The sequence below is a fragment of the Entelurus aequoreus genome, linkage group LG05 (genome assembly GCF_033978785.1).
Source record: "Entelurus aequoreus isolate RoL-2023_Sb linkage group LG05, RoL_Eaeq_v1.1, whole genome shotgun sequence".
NCBI lineage: Eukaryota > Metazoa > Chordata > Actinopteri > Syngnathiformes > Syngnathidae > Entelurus > Entelurus aequoreus.
The window spans coordinates 53,449,394-53,467,988 of NC_084735.1; the positions used below are offsets into that span (position 1 = coordinate 53,449,394).

The 18,595-nt window shown below is 39.6% G+C and overlaps 1 protein-coding gene across 1 annotated transcript; it reads left to right on the top strand.

Annotated features, from left to right (window-relative positions):
• Positions 1-840: 840 nt before the first annotated feature.
• On the top strand, positions 841-16,590 carry si:ch211-266i6.3 (cytoskeleton-associated protein 2). The gene is made up of 7 exons (XM_062048380.1): positions 841-944; positions 4,546-4,609; positions 4,678-5,339; positions 8,423-8,729; positions 8,792-8,852; positions 13,937-14,186; positions 16,060-16,590. Exons 2-7 carry the CDS (start codon positions 4,565-4,567, stop codon positions 16,322-16,324), a joined length of 1,590 nt encoding a protein of 529 aa, XP_061904364.1. The 5' UTR covers positions 841-944; positions 4,546-4,564; the 3' UTR covers positions 16,325-16,590.
• Positions 16,591-18,595: the final 2,005 nt, after the last annotated feature.

Consider the following 18,595-nt stretch of genomic DNA (forward strand, 5'->3'; position numbering starts at 1 on the left):
TCAATTGTACGGAATATGTACTTCACTGTGCAACCTACTAATAAAAGTCTCAATCAATCAATCATCAAGTGAAACAGCCTGTTGAGTGACCTTCACAATAAGATACATCTGGTTTACTAAAATAAAATACATAGGTTTTTTTCTTTTCCAGCATTCCTGTTATGTTATTTTTGTTCATTTAAAAGCATTTAACTTAAAATCACTCTAATGTGCTTCGTGTCATCAACATGCTGTCAGCATGAATGCCTAATTGTGACTATTTTGTATGTGCCTGCTATTTATTCTCTTAAAAACTCACTCCTGTTACTTTCAGTCCCTTTGCTGAATAATCTCAGTTAAGGAATTCTGTGCAAAAATTAAATAATGTTGCTCCGGATGGGCCAATACATATACTTTTAAATGTTCTTCTAGTCAGACAATATTTTTGGAACAATGGTGGAATGTTGTACCAATGAATGTTTGCCAGCAGCAATAACCACATTGGTGTTATTGTTGACTCGTTCATTATTTGTGTTGATTATATTGAAGGTGGAAATTAGTTTTACTGTACATTTCTTACTCAAACCCATGATACTGATATTAGTTTTGTTAAAATCAACAAATATTTTCAGTATATATATGGTTATATTTTGTATGTATTACCTTCTATTTTTGGCGAAAAAAAGGAGTAAGTTGCCTTGAAGACGTAATGACCTCTGCGAGCGTTTATTGTGGAATTATATTTTGTTTCAAAAACATTCAAAAGTTGTTCGTCATCGTCTCGTTGCGGATTTTATTTTGAGACATACCATTGGTCAGTGTCACGTTCTCGCGAGACCTCTCTGGCCAATCAGCGTGTAGCAATGCCAAGTCAAATATTCGAGTTCAAAAGCTGACGGACTGTTCATGGCTCGTTGGCTTCACTCTGGAACCTTCTGAATTTTATGAACGACAAAACTTCAAAGGTAAACTTGTTTTGATATTAGCCATATAAGTATTTTATGATAACGAGATAATTGTTGGTGATTTGTGTTTTACGATGACAAATAATCGACTGACAATCTGCAACTTCGCTAATTTGTATCACTATTTATTTAATGACTTATTAATATACTGTATTTGATTCATATTAGCCTGGTAAGGTTAATATTTATCAGTTATCTGTTTAGTTTAAAAATATTTCAGTTGTGTTGTTTATAACGTTGTATTGTAGATATAGTGAAAATCGTTAACCGTTTCAGGAAACAAGTCAATGGATAATACTAAAATGATGTGAATAAGAGCCAAAATAATTTATTTTTCATTGCTGAATGTGTACTTTTGGTTTTGTTCAAACACGTGATACAATGGAATGGTTGTCTGTGTGGTGTTTGATGATATGAAGATATCATATCGCGGTTATTGTGACCGCAATTATCGCGGTTATATTGATTGATTGAAACTTTTATTAGTAGATTGCACAGTGAAATACATATTCCGTACAATTGACCACTAAATGGTAACACCCGAATAAGTTTTTCAACTTGTTTAAGTCGGGGTCCACTTAAATTGATTCATGATACAGATATATACTATTTTCATAATACAGTCATCACACAAGATAATCATCAGAGAAATAGACATTGGAACAGTGTAGGACTGACTTGGTAGGATATGCACAGCAAGTAGTGGACACAGAGAGAGAGATCAGAAAGTATAAGAAGTGTCTACATTTTATTATTTACAATCCAAAGAGGTATGATGTGGAAGGGAGGGTGTTAGTTTAGGGTTGAAGTTGCCTGGAGGTGTTTTAGTGCGGTTTTGAAGGAGGATAGAGATGCCCTTTCTTTTACACCTGTTGGGAGCGCATTCCACATTGATGTGGCATAGAAGGAGAATGAGTTAAGACCTTTGTTAGATCGCGGTATTGTTGAATGTGCTCCAAAATACTTATATACCCCCTGAAATCTTGTAACCAACGTTTATTTAAAAACAAACTAATAAATAAATCAGCAACACCCAAAATGTACTATCCTTGGTAGGAGAAAGAAGTGCGGTGTCGTGCGAAATGTACAGTACAGTACCGCATGTCCACCTAGAAAAATTATAGCCTTCTTTTTGCATGAAGACCCTGTAGAAATAAAGGAATTATATCAAAATATTATATTGTTCTACGTTGTCATTTAAAAAGCTATGTTTTAAAACACTTGCACAAATGGATTAATATTATTCATCCATCCATGTGCCAAATTTTAGGTATTAGTTGTAATACCTCTCACCATGTTTTAAAATTGCTATCCTCACCTAGTTGTGTTCAATCATTTTTGAATGGCTTCCTTAGACTCCCCCATTGAATTCAAAAACAGGGATATTTATTCTTGTGGATACATGACCTACAAATATTGTTTGAAAACAGGTGATTGGACGTTATTTCTTAACTTACTCTACAGCAAACATTGCATTAGTCCAGGGGTCCCCAAACTTTTTGACTCGGGGGGCCGCATTGGGTTAAAAAAAATTGGCCGGGTGCCGGGCTGTCCCGCGGGCTGGATTTTGGACAGTGGCGGGCCGTACTCAGCCCACGGGTCGTAGTTTGGGGACCCCTGCATTAGTCCATGTTTGTTATGTTACACATTAGTCCATTTTTTTCCACGAGTGTCCATTGATAATGTTCATTCACAATTCCCAGGATGACCTCATACTCCAAAGGTTGAATCTAAAATTAAATACAAATATCCAAAGCACAATACTTATTGACATAAACTACCGTTCAAAAGTTTGGGGTCACATTGAAATGTCCTTATTTTTGAAGGAAAAGCACTGTACTTTTCAATGAAGATAACTTTAAACTAGTCTTAACTTTAAAGAAATACACTCTATACATTGCTAATGTGGTAAATGACTATTCTAGCTGCAAATGTCTGGTTTTTGGTGCAATATCTACATAGGTGTATAGAGGCCCATTTCCAGCAACTATCATTCCAGTGTTCTAATGGTACAATGTGTTTGCTCATTGGCTCAGAAGGCTAATTGATGATTAGAAAACCCTTGTGCAATCATGTTCACACATCTGAAAACAGTTTAGCTCGTTACAGAAGCTACAAAACTGACCTTCCTTTGAGCAGATTGAGTTTCTGGAGCATCACATTTGTGGGGTCAATTAAATGCTCAAAATGGCCAGAAAAAGAGAACTTTCATCTCAAACTTGACAGTCTATTCTTGTTCTTAGAAATGAAGGCTATTCCACAAAATTGTTTGGGTGACCCCAAACTTTTGAACGGTAGTGTATGTACACCAATGTTTACAATAGCTGTATTTGCAATACATTACAGTACATTGCCTTCTTTTTAGCTTTGGAATTTCAAATATAAAGTATCGAAATCCGAGCAAAAAACATACAATACATCATAGCAATGCATACCTTTTTGAATATTTGATGCTTTTTTCCCCCACATAGCAGTCATTGCAATGGAATCAATGAATGTGGCTTTTGCAGGACTGTTCTTATTGTGCTTGCACATTATGACAGCCAGATACGCATTGATTACCCGCATGATGAAAGATTGACTCTTTTAAAGATGATAATTATAAAGTTAAATAAAATCACTGTACCTTGCTTTCCAACTCCATGTCAGGACCCACTTTGTTAATGTCCCAGTAGTACAGGTTGTAAGAGGGGTTTATGGCAGCACATAAATATTCTGTATCCCCTACTAACTTTTTTGTAATTAATAAAATGAGTCCAAATGTACACATTTAGCTGTAAATGATACTAAAAATGTACATAATAAACCACATGATGTTAGTACATAATTTGAGGGTAATAGAAGGGGGACACATTTTATGGCAGCACCGAAATATTATGTATTCTCTACTAACTTTTTCTGTCATTAATATAATTAGTCCAAATTCACAAGATTTGTACAATGCCAAGTCTGTACGTATAATCCGCATGATGTTATAGTACATAGCTTGAGGAAAATAAATGTAAGTGGGACACATTTTCTGGCAAAATATACGTGTTTTTTTGTTTTGTTTTGTTTCACATGGAATTGACTCTACCCTGTAGTGTTTGTTCTCATTATATTGGTGTTATTTTTTAATCTATCAGAAATGAATAATAAACCAAATTACAGGTTGTTATTAATGTACTTTCCATAAAATAGGTAGGCTGATCAACCGCTTTGCAGCATTCCACCGTATACAACAGAGAAGCTTGTGCAGCGATGTGAATACAAATACAACACGTAATGTTTTAGCTTTGGAATTTCAAATATAAAGTATCAAATCTGAGCAAAAAACATACAATACATACAATACATCATAGCAATGCAGTTCAGATCAAAGCATTTATACGGGTCGGAATGTCACATGTTGCACCAACAACATTTTTGACAATCAAAGCATGATTGTAATAATCCACATTTTGTATCATTGACATAGCTAATAACACGGAAGTGCCGTCACTGTCTGAACAAGGAACAGAGCTCAGCCCCCATGTTTGCTCCCGCGGCAGGGGATACAAAATATTTAAGGGCTACAGAATTTTGCATATCTGAATGCAATATCTGATAATTTCTGTTTCAGGACTAATCAGCGTATTATCATGAACAACACTGCAGTTTCAAGACAAAAACACCCAAATCGAAAAGTAAGTTTATGTTCTTCATCTGGCTCTAATATTGAAATAGAAGTTAAACATTTCTGTGTTCGTTTTAGGGAAAGGAAAACGCCCCGCATCGTGATGGAAGCACATCTTTAATCAAAAAAGGCCTTTTAAAATCAACATTGACAGTGCCATTGCAGCCTAAAAACCTAAATGAGGAGGAGATACTGGTAAAAAATGGTCCCCCTAAAGCCACGTCCGAGCAAGCCGACACAAAGATCAAGTCTGTGCTGAAAGATGTGAAGAGAGAAGCTGTTAGCGGAGCTCCCAGTCAGGTCAGTCTCAGCCAACGAGTCCCTCCCAAAGTTGCGCCTGGCTTGTACAAAGGTAAGATTGTGCAGTCCAAAATTGGATCCATTTGGAAGGCAAGTGCAGTACCAAAAACAGCAAGCCAAAGTGTGAAAACTTTGGCAAAAAGCAGGTCCACGTCTGTTCATGGTGTCCCTGGGCGTGGCCCCGAGAAACCTGCACCGCCAAGGTCTAAGTCTGTGTCTGATGGACGTGTTCACCGCCTCGAACCCACAGTCGCCAGCCGCCGACTTCAGTCCACTCTCCAGACAATGACTACTGCAACAGCGCTAAGGAACAATAGCTCCAGAAACGCCACCACAGGTCCTACCAAGACAAAGGTTCCGGTAACAGACAAGATCAGAAAGCCGCCTGCAACGAGCACCCTCAGTCAATTCAGATCCACGGAAACGGCCGAGGAAAAAAGGTACAGTGGGGTGTACACTTTAGAGGGAGGGTGGATTACAAATCAACAAACGTGTGATACAATGTTGACTAATGCAATCGCTACTTCACATGCTCGTGTAAAACTTGTAAGTTGTATGTGGGAGCGTGTTGGGTGGACGATCATTGACACAAACCGGCAGATGTGTGTATCATATTTTTATAAATATTGCAATTGTTCCTCCACGGTTACATTTGGGATATTCAAGTGCATTTGCACAGCTTGAGAGGGGGCACATGTGCAGTTTAGCCAACCGTAATAGAATTGTTCCTCCATACACTGTAAAAAAAAAAAAAGTTGAGAAAACGCACATTTTCAAGGCAACATGATGCAACAAGATTTTTGCGTTTTCTCAACTTTTGATTACTATTGTTGACTTAACTAAGATTTACAAGTTGAGATAAGAGTTAAGTCAACTCGGATCTTCTTATCAGTAATATCACATATGATCACAAGTTAATATCACATGATCACAAGTTAATATCACATGATCACAAGTTAATATCACATATGATCACAAGTTAATATCACATATGATCACAAGTTAATATTCCATATGATTTGTGGCTTTATTCTTTTGTAAAACGGACCAAACTCGCCGCAAAATTAACTACAACAAGGTAGATTTTTCAAGAAAGATTGAAAGATCCGAGTTGACATAACTCTTATCTCAACTTGTAAATCTTAGTTAAGTCAACAATAGTAGTCAAAAGTTGAGAAAACGCAAAAATCTTGTTGCATCATGTTGCCTTGAATTTTTTTTTTTCACAGTGCAGTTACAAGCTGTGCACACCCCAAATGTGTGTGTATGTGGAAGTGCGTTGGGTGGACGATTATTGACTTAAACACATTTGTGGTGCGTAGCCAATCTGTATTGCGATCGCTCCTCTATAGCTGTGCAAGTGCGCACACCAAATGTGTATAAATGTGAGCGTGCGTTGGGTTTACAGTTATTGACACATGCATGCGCACATAGGAGCCTACTGATATTGCAATCGCTTCTCCGCAATTACATTTAGTTTGCATGTGTATGTTGGGGCAGGAGCATTGGGCGGATCACCAATATAAATGTAGACACATGCATGGACAATAGACACAGCCTTGCGCACACGTGCACGGCTGGAGTGTAGCCCATTGTCTTGCAATCCCTCCTCTACAGTTACATTTCGGATGTGCACATCTTATTTGCGTATTTAGGGAGACGATCTAAGCAGACGATTACCGATACAAACTTGGAAACATGCATGTGCAGTGTAGCTGACCGTTTTGAAATTGCTCCCCCATTTACATTCCACTAACTTTCATTACTGCGAGAAATAGGAAACTTCACATGAATTGCTGGTTTGCAGTCACGTGACCTAGAGGCACGCCTGTAGAGTCCTATTAGGCTGCTGTTTATTTACCTGCATCAGTGTAGATTTGGGCGTACTTTGAAAGGTTTGGAGGCAAATATGTATGCGATCATGGAAAAAATATTTAAAATGGAATGGAGTAGATTTATACTCTTTTAAGAAAAATAATTTTTGAAAGATTTGAACCATTCATCACCAAGACCTTTCTGCTCGCTACAACCTCACTTCATTTGACACTCACACAGATTTAGAGGATAAAACATTGGAGGCACTTCATGTTCTTATATCTAGAGGGGTCAACAAACTAAGCATTAATCTGCGAAAGACAAAAGGTGGATTTATTCGTGCATCGCTATGTAACGTATTTGATTAACATAACGAGTGCCGTGCTGCTGTGATCGTGACGCTAATGAGAAAAAGGATGTTTGTTTGCAGTTTATTTCCTTCCATTCATCCATTTTTTGCCGCTTGTCCCTCTCGGTGTCACGGGGGGTGCTGGAGCCTATCCCAGCTGCACTCAGGCACACTGGACAAGTCGCCACCTCATTGCAGGCAGATTTCCTGCTACAAATATTAGTCTGATCTACAATTCCTGTCTGCAGTTGTTTTTATGGTGTGAAGTTCATATTTTGTCTCATTATTTAGCTATAGATGTCCCTGTTGTTCAGCAATCTTTGCTGGCGATATCAAGATTCTGTATATGCCGTTGAGCATACAAGAGATTTATTCATCTAGTTTAGTAATACTATTGAGGATATTTACTTGATGCTAAAGAATATCACCAAAGACGCAACAACAACAATAGCTAAGCCTTTTAGTTTCTGTTATGAAAATTTGCAACGAAAATATGGTAGATTGGACCAACAATCACGTTTATTAGTAGGACTTAACATGACGTTAGTTTATTTGCACAACCAGGTCGCCATAGTTATATTTAGGCATAGCGACCACAAACTAATGCGATCGCTTGTCATTTCTTTACGTATAGTCCTGCTCTCTAACACTAGTAATATAGTGGAGAATAAACTCGATTGCATCTCAGAAAATTTCTCAACCAATTTAAATGTTCAAACATTTTACAAAGTAATGAGAAAGCATAGTCCGATTGTATTCCACACGATGATGAAGGTTATATTTTTAAGAGCCATTTCCTCTGATGCACTTTAATTTTTTTCCCTGACTTTATTATCTTTATGAGCCACTTTCTTTCAGGACTCTATGAACACTCTTTCCGGTCACTCTTATTTGAACTACTAGAACACCCAAGAACAGAACAGCAATACGGCATTTTTTATTCAAACTCTACACTCACTCTCACTTGTTTTAATGCTACGCTCAAGCTGCTTGACCATCGTGTGAATTAAGCAGCGGAGAAGAAAAACGGATGTAACGTCATATGCAACCCAGCAATTCACACAGTCAAAATAAGGACCTGTCATTTAACGAATGCGATCGCTCCTCTGCATGAAAAGTAGAGCGCATATGATTAAATGTGGCCCATGTAGAGACAGGGATGACATTCTGTCTTGTAAATAAGACAAATGAGATTAGAATATTTGTGTTGCAAAATAACAAAACATAAATATATTCTCTATGAAAAGTGTTGTTAGGTGACTTCTGATGTGATTATATTATAATGGCAAACACTACACTCTTATTATTATAAAAAGATGCTTGTTTCCTAATGAATACTGTTTACTTTTTTTGTTGCAGAGCAAAACTAGCAGAGTGGTTGGCTTCTAAGGGCAAGACCCTTAAGAGACCTGCCATGACCACAGCGCCCCCCAAAACTAAAACCTTGTCAACAGCCAAGGCTGACAACCAAATTAAGTCTGTCACGTCCAAGCCAGAAGCAGAACCGAAGCCAAGTTTTCACACGGAAAACTCTACTGCGGCATGTCCACCTGTACAGGAAGCTGTGATGTCATCCAGCCAGACTTCAGTCATAATGAACACTACTTTGGACCTTCTGGAAAACTCTAATTCCGATCTGTGTGCTCTACAGGATGGAGTTGATAGTGTAAGAAAAGTATAGTTTTTTGGTTGACGCTTTTTATGTGTAAACACTCGTCTTTTCCTCAGATTGTTGTCAACCTGTGTGAAGCTTTGGAAGCCTTGCAGACATCCTCACAAAGTCAGGAAAGTAAGTTGACTTCATTGTGTACAAATCCGTGGAAGCTTAAAGGTTGAGCCTTAACCGTTACGAAACTACTCTGTGTGTGTTTGGTTTGTTTATCTGTTGCTTCTAAAAAGGCTACAAGAGGGTTCACTTTTGTGGAATTAATTAAACAAAGTGAACCCTCTTGTTAGACATCCATTCACTCTCTTTGTGTCTGTGGGTGAAAGCAAGGCCGCTTGCATACACACACAGAAGTTGAGCTTTGTACCGAAACATGAGGTAATTAAGTGCAGGATTTCTCAACCTTTTTTACCTCGGGGTCCACTACAGAGGGGCCTGGGGCCCACTCAAATATTGAAGGGGAACTGCAATTTGTGGGGGGTAATTTTGTCTATCATTCACAATCATTATGAAAGACATGACGATGGTCCTTTTTTTTTTCATTATAAATATTAAATAAATGCAATCAAAAGTCCGCTTCCAATGGAGCCTATATGAGCCGTGCAATGGAGCCTCTAAAGCCCTTAAAAAAACACAGAAACACGACCATTGAAGTCTTATATACACAATGTAAGTATTTATGTAATGTAATAACAGGCACATTTATAATATTTACGTATTTTGATCATTTTAAGCATATGCGGCTAATTAATGTCAATACCGCATCATCAGAATCAGAATAGTTTTATTGCCATTGTTTGAGAACGGGTTCACAAACTAGGAATTTTTCTTGGTGCAAACGTGCGACATAAAAACATATAACATATATTTGGTAATAAAAAGAGCTGTAACTGAGCTATCAGATAGACTTAGAAGGAATTCAAGGAGCTGCTGTTAGGAGTTATTGTTCATTTGCCTAATGGCCGAGGGGAAAAAACTGTTCAGATGGCGGGAGGTGTGGGTCTGGATGGACCGTAGTCTCCTGCCTGAGGGGAGAGGGGAGAATAGCGTGTGTCCAGGGTGAGAAGAGTCAGCTGTGATCCGACCCACACTCCTCCTGGTCCTGGAGGAGAACAAGTCCTGGAGGGATGGGAGCTTGCAGCCAATCACCTTCTCAGCAGCACGTACGATGCGCCGCAGTCTATTCTTATCCTGGACTGTGGCGCCGGGGAACCACACTGTGATGGAGGAGGTCAGGATGGACTCTATGATGGCTGAGTAAAACTGCACCAGCATCTCGGTCGGCACCTTAAGTTTCCTCAGCTGCCGCAGGAAGTACATCCTCTGCTGGGCCTTCTTGATGAGGGAGCTGATGGTCAGCTCCCACTTGAGGTCCTGGGTGATGGTGGTGCCCAAGAAACGGAAGGAGTCCACGATGGGGGTGGGAGAGTCAATCAAGGTGAGGAGGGATGGTGGGGCTGTGACTTTCCTGAAGTCCATGATCATCTCCACTGTTTTCTGGGCGTTCAGCTCCAGGTTGTTGAGGCTGCACCAGGACGTCAGCCGGCCCACCTCTCTCCTGTAGGCGGACTCATCGCCATTCGAGATGAGCCCGATGAGGGTGGTGTCATCCGCAAACTTGAGCAGTTTTACGGATTGGTGACTGGAGGTGCAGCAGTTTGTATACAGGGAGAAGAGCCAGGGGGAGAGTACACAGCCCTGAGGAGTACCAGTGTTTGTGGTTCGACTGTCCGAGACAATCTTCCCCAGCCGTACGTGCTGTCTTCGGTCTGTCAGGAAGTCATTAATCCAACTGCAGAGGGAGTCGGGCACGCTGAGCTGGTAGAGCTTGTCTCGTAGCAGTCCAGGGAGGATGGTGTTGAAGGCAGAGCTGAAGTCCACAAACAGGATCCTAGCGTAGGTTCCTGGGGAGTCCAGATGCTCCAGGATGAAGTGGAGGGCCAGGTTCACTGCATCATCCACAGACCTGTTGGCTCTGTAGGCGAACTGCAGTGGGTCCAGGAGGGGGACGGTGATGTCCTTGAGGTGGGGCAGGACCAAGCGCTCAAAGGACTTCATGACCACAGACGTCAGCGCGACCGGCCTGTAGTCATTTAGTCCTGTGATCCGTGCTTTCTTGGGGACAGGGACAATGGTAGAGGTCTTAAATCAGGACGGCACGCGGCATAGCTCCAGAGAGGTGTTAAAAATGTCAGTGAAGACAGGAGCCAGCTGGTCCGCACAGTGTCTGAGAGTGGAGGGGGAGACACCATCCGGCCCGGGGGCCTTCCGCGTATTAAGCTTCAAGAACTGCCGGCGTACATCCTCTTCTTTGATGGAGAGGGTCTTTACAGTCTTATGATGTTTTTGGAGTCCTTTAACTCCTTTAATGAAGTGCTGGCATTGGTGGGGAGTGTGATGGTGGGGGGAGCATGGCTTTGATGAGCTGAAGGCCGTTCATGACGACAGTAATGGGTGTTGAGGCCCTGAGCGAGAGTCCGGTCATTCAGGGCCTGGGGGGTTTTGGGCTTGTAGTTCGTAAGGGCCCTTAGACCTCTCCAAACTGCCGCAGAATCATTGGAGCGGAACTGTTCCTGTAGACGGTTAGAGTACACAGATTAAGCTTTCTCCACTTCCCTGGTGAAGTGGTACTTTGCTTCTCTGTATGTACTTCGGTCCCCGCTTCTCCACGCAGCCTCCTTCTTTTTGCGTAGCTGTCGGAGCTTGGGTGTGAACCAGGGCTTGTCGTTGTTATAACAAACCCTGGTGCGCGTTGGAATGATGCGCGCCTCATTGAACTGTATGTATGAGGTCACAGTGTCCGTATACTCGTCCAGATTGTTCGTGGCCGCTCCAATTGCCTCCTAGTCTGTCGTTTCCCAACAAGCACGCAACTCGTCCACAGACTCGGCATGATGTTTGTTGTTGTTTTTTCTACATCATTGATTATTACTCACTGCAGGAGAGCCAACAAACATAATAACACATCACTTACTGTACAATGTCTACTGTCTTTAGGATGCCGACTGCTAGAATGTTCATATATTCCCATTTAGGTGAAGAATGTGTCATAATCCTCATGTAGGAGGGGCACTAAGCATCTTTTAGTGTCGCCTGTTTCGGGTCCTAAATGGCTGTCAAAGTGTACCAACTTGTCGGAATACCTACTCAGACATTTGACGTCCAGGTGAGATGCAAGGTTTATGATCTAGAATAAATTTACAGGGAGCAAGGAAGCGAGGAAATAGCAGACCACTCGACGTAAACATAGGAACACAGAAGTGATCACTGCGCAGCTATAAATAGCTTGTCTGCTTTAGCCTTTATAATAACAATATCACTAATACTTGGTTAATACTCAAGTCACAAAATGTAAATGGAGTATTGTTGGCGGTTTTTCAATGTTTTTATTGGATTTTATGTGCGAAATAGAGGAGCTCCCATTGTCTTCGTTGTAAGTGGACTTTTATTTACAAGTTAGAATGCATAAAATGTATCCATCGTCATGTCTTTCATAATGATTGTGAACAATAGGCAAAATTCCAAAGAAAAGAGCTGTTTTCTTTAACACTGAATTAGTCATCTTACTCTTGATTATATTTGTATTCAATGATTATATCCAACCTACTTACAGTTTACAACCTAATATGAAACCATGTTTTAATCACAAAGATTATTTATTGAATACATAACCATTAGTCTTAGGTCAGGCTAATTAGAAAAATAAGTACTAACCAAATATACTGCATAAAAAGGGACTCATAGATAACTGACAAAAGTACAAATAAACAAAATTATAAATGAAAACATTTTACTAAACTGTCAGTAAAATTAAAGTGCAAATGAAAATACAGCTTGCACTTAAGAACTTCCCTGTGACGTTAGCTCCAGACTTCTTCTGTTTGTGTGATATTGTTATTACTGCCACAAGTGGTGGGGAAAGTGTTTTACAACTGAGTACCGCAATGTCCCACTTTCCTGAAAGTTTCTTGAAAATCTGCCCAAAATGTTCTGAATTATGTTGCTAACTCAGAAACAAACACAAACTTCAACGATTACATAAACTTTATCTTTATCAAAAAACTGTTATACATTTTGAAAAATACATGAAATACTGTACTGCACAAAAGGCTCTAAAATACAGTGGAAAAACTTGCATTGCTAAACAGCGTCCCCCATCGAAAATAACAAATCAATTTAATCTATGATTGGTCCCACCGAAACAGCACAATTTTAACATGTAACATGCTTTTTAAACAGAAAAACAACCTTCAGGTAATGTATGAAAAACCATACAATAGATTGAGGTACAAACTGCAGTAGTTTTATTAAGTAGTATACTAATAATAATGTACAACATTTACTTTGGAGAGTGGACCTCTATGATATCTCCATCCAGCTGCTTCTCCATCAAACACACAATCAGCAGCTTCTCCATATTTTCATGGATACAATTCCACCGTTTAAATATAATTTTAACAGCCACTACTTCTTCTCAGCACTGTGCTTCACACTTACTTTCTCCCTTTGGTTGGAAAAACAAAGTTATGTCCATCTTTAGCTATGAGCTAATGCTGGCGTGTATGACACAATGTTTTAATCGGATCTTAAGGGTTTCTCTGTGACATTCATTACGCCAACTAGCGGTGGGGAGACATGTGACTCGAATTTTTCCTCTCAACATAAAGCATAACAATGATCTGAGAGCTCGTATAGTGAAAAACTGTATTAATGTGTTTACATTATACAGATGTTTATGTAATTCCATCCATTAAATAATGAATTATGTACTTATCAAAATAAAACCACAAAAATATACTTTTTTACAGACATCAAATTAAAAAGATGGTTTGTGTAAGGTAGCATGTTTATATACTGTGTATATATATAATCGTACATGGGCTATGAAAGTGATTGGACTGTCACTAAAACCACACAGCAGCAGCCACTTTGAACAGACTATAAAATATAACACATATTACACTCACTAATTATTACATTCTTTCTACATCATTTGGACTCCTGATTTTCATGTCTTTTTCTCTTAGATTTCTACATGTGTTAATAGAGGCATCCAATGTGTGATTTGCTGATGTCACTCTTGATTACAGTTGTTTGCGTTGCCTTTATGACTGTATGACCTCACTGCCTGTAAAAGCTCTCACTGATTTTCTTCCACCTGACACCTTCACGTCATACCTTTTGGTGCCTTTGCTGTTCCCAAATAGAACTTCCGCAGGCAACAGATGCAAATGAAGATGCCGAAGAGGAGGTAGGCGGCATGGAGGACAGAAGTGTCAAGAAGGCGTTGAAGAGTGAAGGCGTCCATGAGCGAGTGAGCAATGAAACGGGGCAGAAAGTGCTGACCAACCACAATGACGATGACGATGATCAAAGTGATGAGGACATGAAGACCCCTCATCGGGGTCAAGCCTCTGTGGTTAAATACAGTGTGAAGACGACGCCATATTTGCAAAGGTACAATAATTGATACTTAAAATATGCACAGGACATGTAAACAATACCAAAATAAATATTTAGTTCAGAATGTGTTTTTTAAATCCATCCATCCATCCATTTTCTACCACTTGTCCCTTTCTGGGTCGAGAGGGGTGCTGGAGCCTATCTCAGCTGCATTCAGGCGGAAGGCGGGGTACACCCTGGACAAGTCGCCACCTCATCGTAAATGTACAAAAAAATTAAATCACCTGACCCTTTTTAAGTTAAAGAGGCTGTTAGTAACTTGCTCTGAGTAACATTTTTCCAAGCAAAAAATATAACTAACACCATTGGCTAGGTTGTGTTAGTGGTTTAACTTTTTTTACAATTGTTTATACTTTTCACAATTACTAAGTTTAAAAATGTTTACCGGCTCGGATTAAATAATTGGTGTTTACGGCGGTCACTCACCCTGTCTAGTCCACACGTACGCGCAGGGGCCGTGTGAACACAAAAAGCAGTCTAAGAGAGGCAATGGACAATTTGCAGCCATGTTGTTGTTATGATAGAATATAGACTACATTCTGTGATAGCTAACACCAGCTATCCAAATTGCCATCATTAGCTAACAACACAGTGTCATTTGTAGTGTAATGCGCGCGTATGTTAGAGGCGGGAATGTTTGGGAACCTCACGATTCCATTAAAAATCAATTATTGATGCGTCTTTAATTTATATATATTGATGCCGTTTTACAATTGTTTTGTTTCACTAATCACGTTTATTAAATTAATGGAAATGTGTGCAAAACTGGAACATAAGTGCCCAATAAAGGATCCGGTTGGATCTCTCGGTGAGGTGACTCGCTGCAGTCTGCCAAATTTTACAACTGTCTGCATTACTTTATGTACAATAAATAAAACGAACATCCATTATTGATGTTTACTAATCGATTTTAAAATCGTACATGTCCGAATTGCAATGCATCTAAAAATCGGTTATTTCCCCCACCTCTAGTGCATGTACGTTCTAGAAGCCGTAAGAGGGTGGAATATACTGTGCCAAATACCGTGCAAATTTGGCACTCTCTTGGCATCTGTATAAATGTTGCAAACAACCCCTTTAAGCTCATTAAGCAGTACGTTGAATGATGCAGACACATTTGTTACTTGATCATTTCTGATACGCTTCCAATATGCAACTATTATTATTTAATACGTATTCATATTGCCAAATGTGCTGTTTTAGACAGCAATGTTGTTCAATTAAGAACACTTTTTATGTTTGTCTAGCTTGTGGGCTATTGTGTGATTAGCTGATGTGCAGTTGCTAGCTCCTAATAACCTATAGCCTACTATGTTTACCTTTTGTAAATTTTAATGTTGGATGTTAACTGGCTGTACAGTTTTGCACATGCAACCGTTATCTGATAAAAAATATATATACTTTTTTTTTTTTTGCTGGTATGGGATTAATGTCGGATACCGACACCCTTATTCAAAACTAAATGTAAGAAGTAGCAATAATGCTCTTTTTATCTGTTTAAAAATATTCCATTTTCCTTTTAAAAATATTGTCAAGTAAAAGTCAGCCTTACCAGAAATGTTGAAGTAAAGTGGTACTAAGGTTGTCGTTAATAATCCGAGGGCGAAGGAGAGCCACGCTGATGCCACTTTTGTACTTTGCCGCAAGTTTTTTTCTCAAATTTGTTAGTGTTTCCCACCTTCTTTTTCCAAAAATGCTGATAGTAGCAACTTTTCCATAATGTATAAGAAAACTGGCGAAAGTTTGAATTGAAAACCAAGGTACCCGCGTACAAAGCATTTATACCTCATTGTTGTATACAACACTTCTCGCTTTTATGTGCGATACTTTGGCTAACTTATTCCTCTTAAAAAATTCTGTTTTGCAGTGTAAAGAAGACGTTGGAAGGGGAGGTCCAAACAAGCTCATCCCGTAACAAAAGCAACATCAAAGATCTGAAGTTTCTGACGCCGGTGCGTCGTTCCTGCCGCATCCAGCGCAAGTCTTCACAACTGCCCCCGATGCTGGCGGACCACGACCTGTGTGTGTCATCACTGGCTGAGCTGGTCCAGCTGGATGATGACTTCAATGCTTACATTTACAGGAAAAACCCTGCTCTCATGAAAGAGCTGCCAGACCAGCCCAAATCGTAACTCTCAAAGAAATCTATATATAGGTATGAATATTTCGATATTTATATTTATTGGACTGTACTAATAGACACCTTATACTGATGTTTTCTAATTGAATGTACTCCATCTATACAGATCATTGTTTTCAACAAACATTAACAAAGTTGACACACTTTTTTTTTTTTTTTTCCTGAAACTTTTTCCGAATTACCTTTTCAATACAATGTATACTTGTAGTGCACTGCAATAAAGGCAATATTGTTTGACCTGGTAACAAAAACAGCCTACTGAATGTAGACTTTTGTCCTCACTTGAAATGTGTACTAAGTGGGAAATTGGTACACCCTAGCGCTTTTGATTTGTGTATAGTGCATGTAATTGTTACACCCCAGTGCTTTAGATACGAGGACAGTGCAAGTATTTGTTACACTCCTAGTTCTCTAGAGTACACTACATGTAATTGTTATGCACCTAGTGCTTTTGATATGAGTAGAGTATGTGTATTACACTCCTAGTGCTTTTTTAAAGTGAAAAAAATGAACATGTCTTGTAAAAAGGTTTTAATCCAAACATTTGCAATAATAACAATCATAAAACTCCACGCTAAAATACAGAGGAGATTGTATGAGTAAAATAGGTGACAAAGCAAATAGTTTTTTGTTATATCTAATATGCCACAATCCTGTTGAATTAGTTAAAAATAAAGTTAAAGAAATTAAACTTCTGCAGGATGAAAATGGCCTCCAGGCTGAACTTTGAACTCACTCGTGTTACACTCAGTGACTATCCGGGTCACGGCACCAATGCATCTTCTTGCGTTGAGTCAGTGTTTCCTGCCTGGGTTCCTTGATAAAGATTCAAAAGCACGAGCCAATGAGCTGAAAGAGGTGACTTTACTTGGAGTCAGAGTTCATGGATAGCGGTTTTGAGATATGAAATACCTAGCATATACTAAATGAGCTAATGATGCTATATTGTTGTATTGTCGTCCAACATGGCTAAGTTCCGTTTTGGAGACGTCACATCAACAGCTCTATATAGTGTTTCTCACCTTTATCAATGTGCTGGTACTTGATCACAAGTTTCTTAGACATAGACTTAGACTTAGACAAACTTTAATGATCCACAAGGGAAATTGTTCCACACAGTAGCTCAGTTACAAAGGATGGAAAGGATAATGCAGGTATAAAGTAGACTAAAAATGTACCGTAGTAACAATATAAAATATAACATATATGTAATATTTACATATTATATATACAGTATATGATATATACTGATACATTATATTATATTATAACAATTACCATGTACAATCTTACAGTATATGTAACAGCTGCAGCATAAAATAGAGAGTAGATCCAGCAGAAATTATACATTATAAACAAAGATAGGTACAGTAACTAACATAGAAGCGGTCAGGTACTAGACAGATATCATCTATTGCTGTATGGCGAGTGATTATACAGCTGGATGGAGTGTGAAATGAAGGAGTTCTGGAATTGAACACTGGGGGAGCGAAGCTGAAGGAGCCTGTTGGCGTATGAGCTTCGCTGTCCCTCAGTTGTCTGGTGGAGTGGGTGGGCAGGATTGTCCATGATGACGAGCAGTTTGTCCAGTGTCCTCCTGTCCCTCACTGACACAAACGCCTCCAACTGCGCGCCAATAGTTTGGCCGGCTTTCCGGATCAGTTTGTCAATCCGGTAAATGGGATATACTTGTATAGCGCTCTTCTACCTTCAAGGTACTCAAAGCACTTTGACACTATTTCTACATTCACACACTAATGGCGGGAGCTGCCATGCAAGGCCCTAACCACGACCCATCAGGAGCAAGGGTGAAGTGTCTTGCTCAAGGACACAACGGCCATGACAAGTTTGGTAGAAGGATTGAACCAGGAACCCTCAGGTTGCTGGCACAGCCACTCCCCCAACTGTACCACGCTGTCCGGTTTAAGTCCCTTTTGCTGGTGCTGCTCCCCCAAAAAAACACTGTAAAGTACAGGGCACTGGCCACAACAGACTGATAAAAGAACTCCAACAGCTTGCTGCACACATTAAAGGACCTATGGTTCCTCAGGAAAAAGAGACTGCTCATGCCCTTCTTGTATACAGCTTTGCTGTTGTCCTTCCAGTCCAGTCTGCTGTTCAAGTGGACTCCCAGGTACTAGTACTGCCCCACTACTGCCACCTCCCGAACCTGCATCTTGATGGGCTGGATCTTTGGTCCCATAGTGGCTTCCTTTGCAGTTCTATTTACTTTTGAAGAACAAAATATCTATTAAAAGTCGGG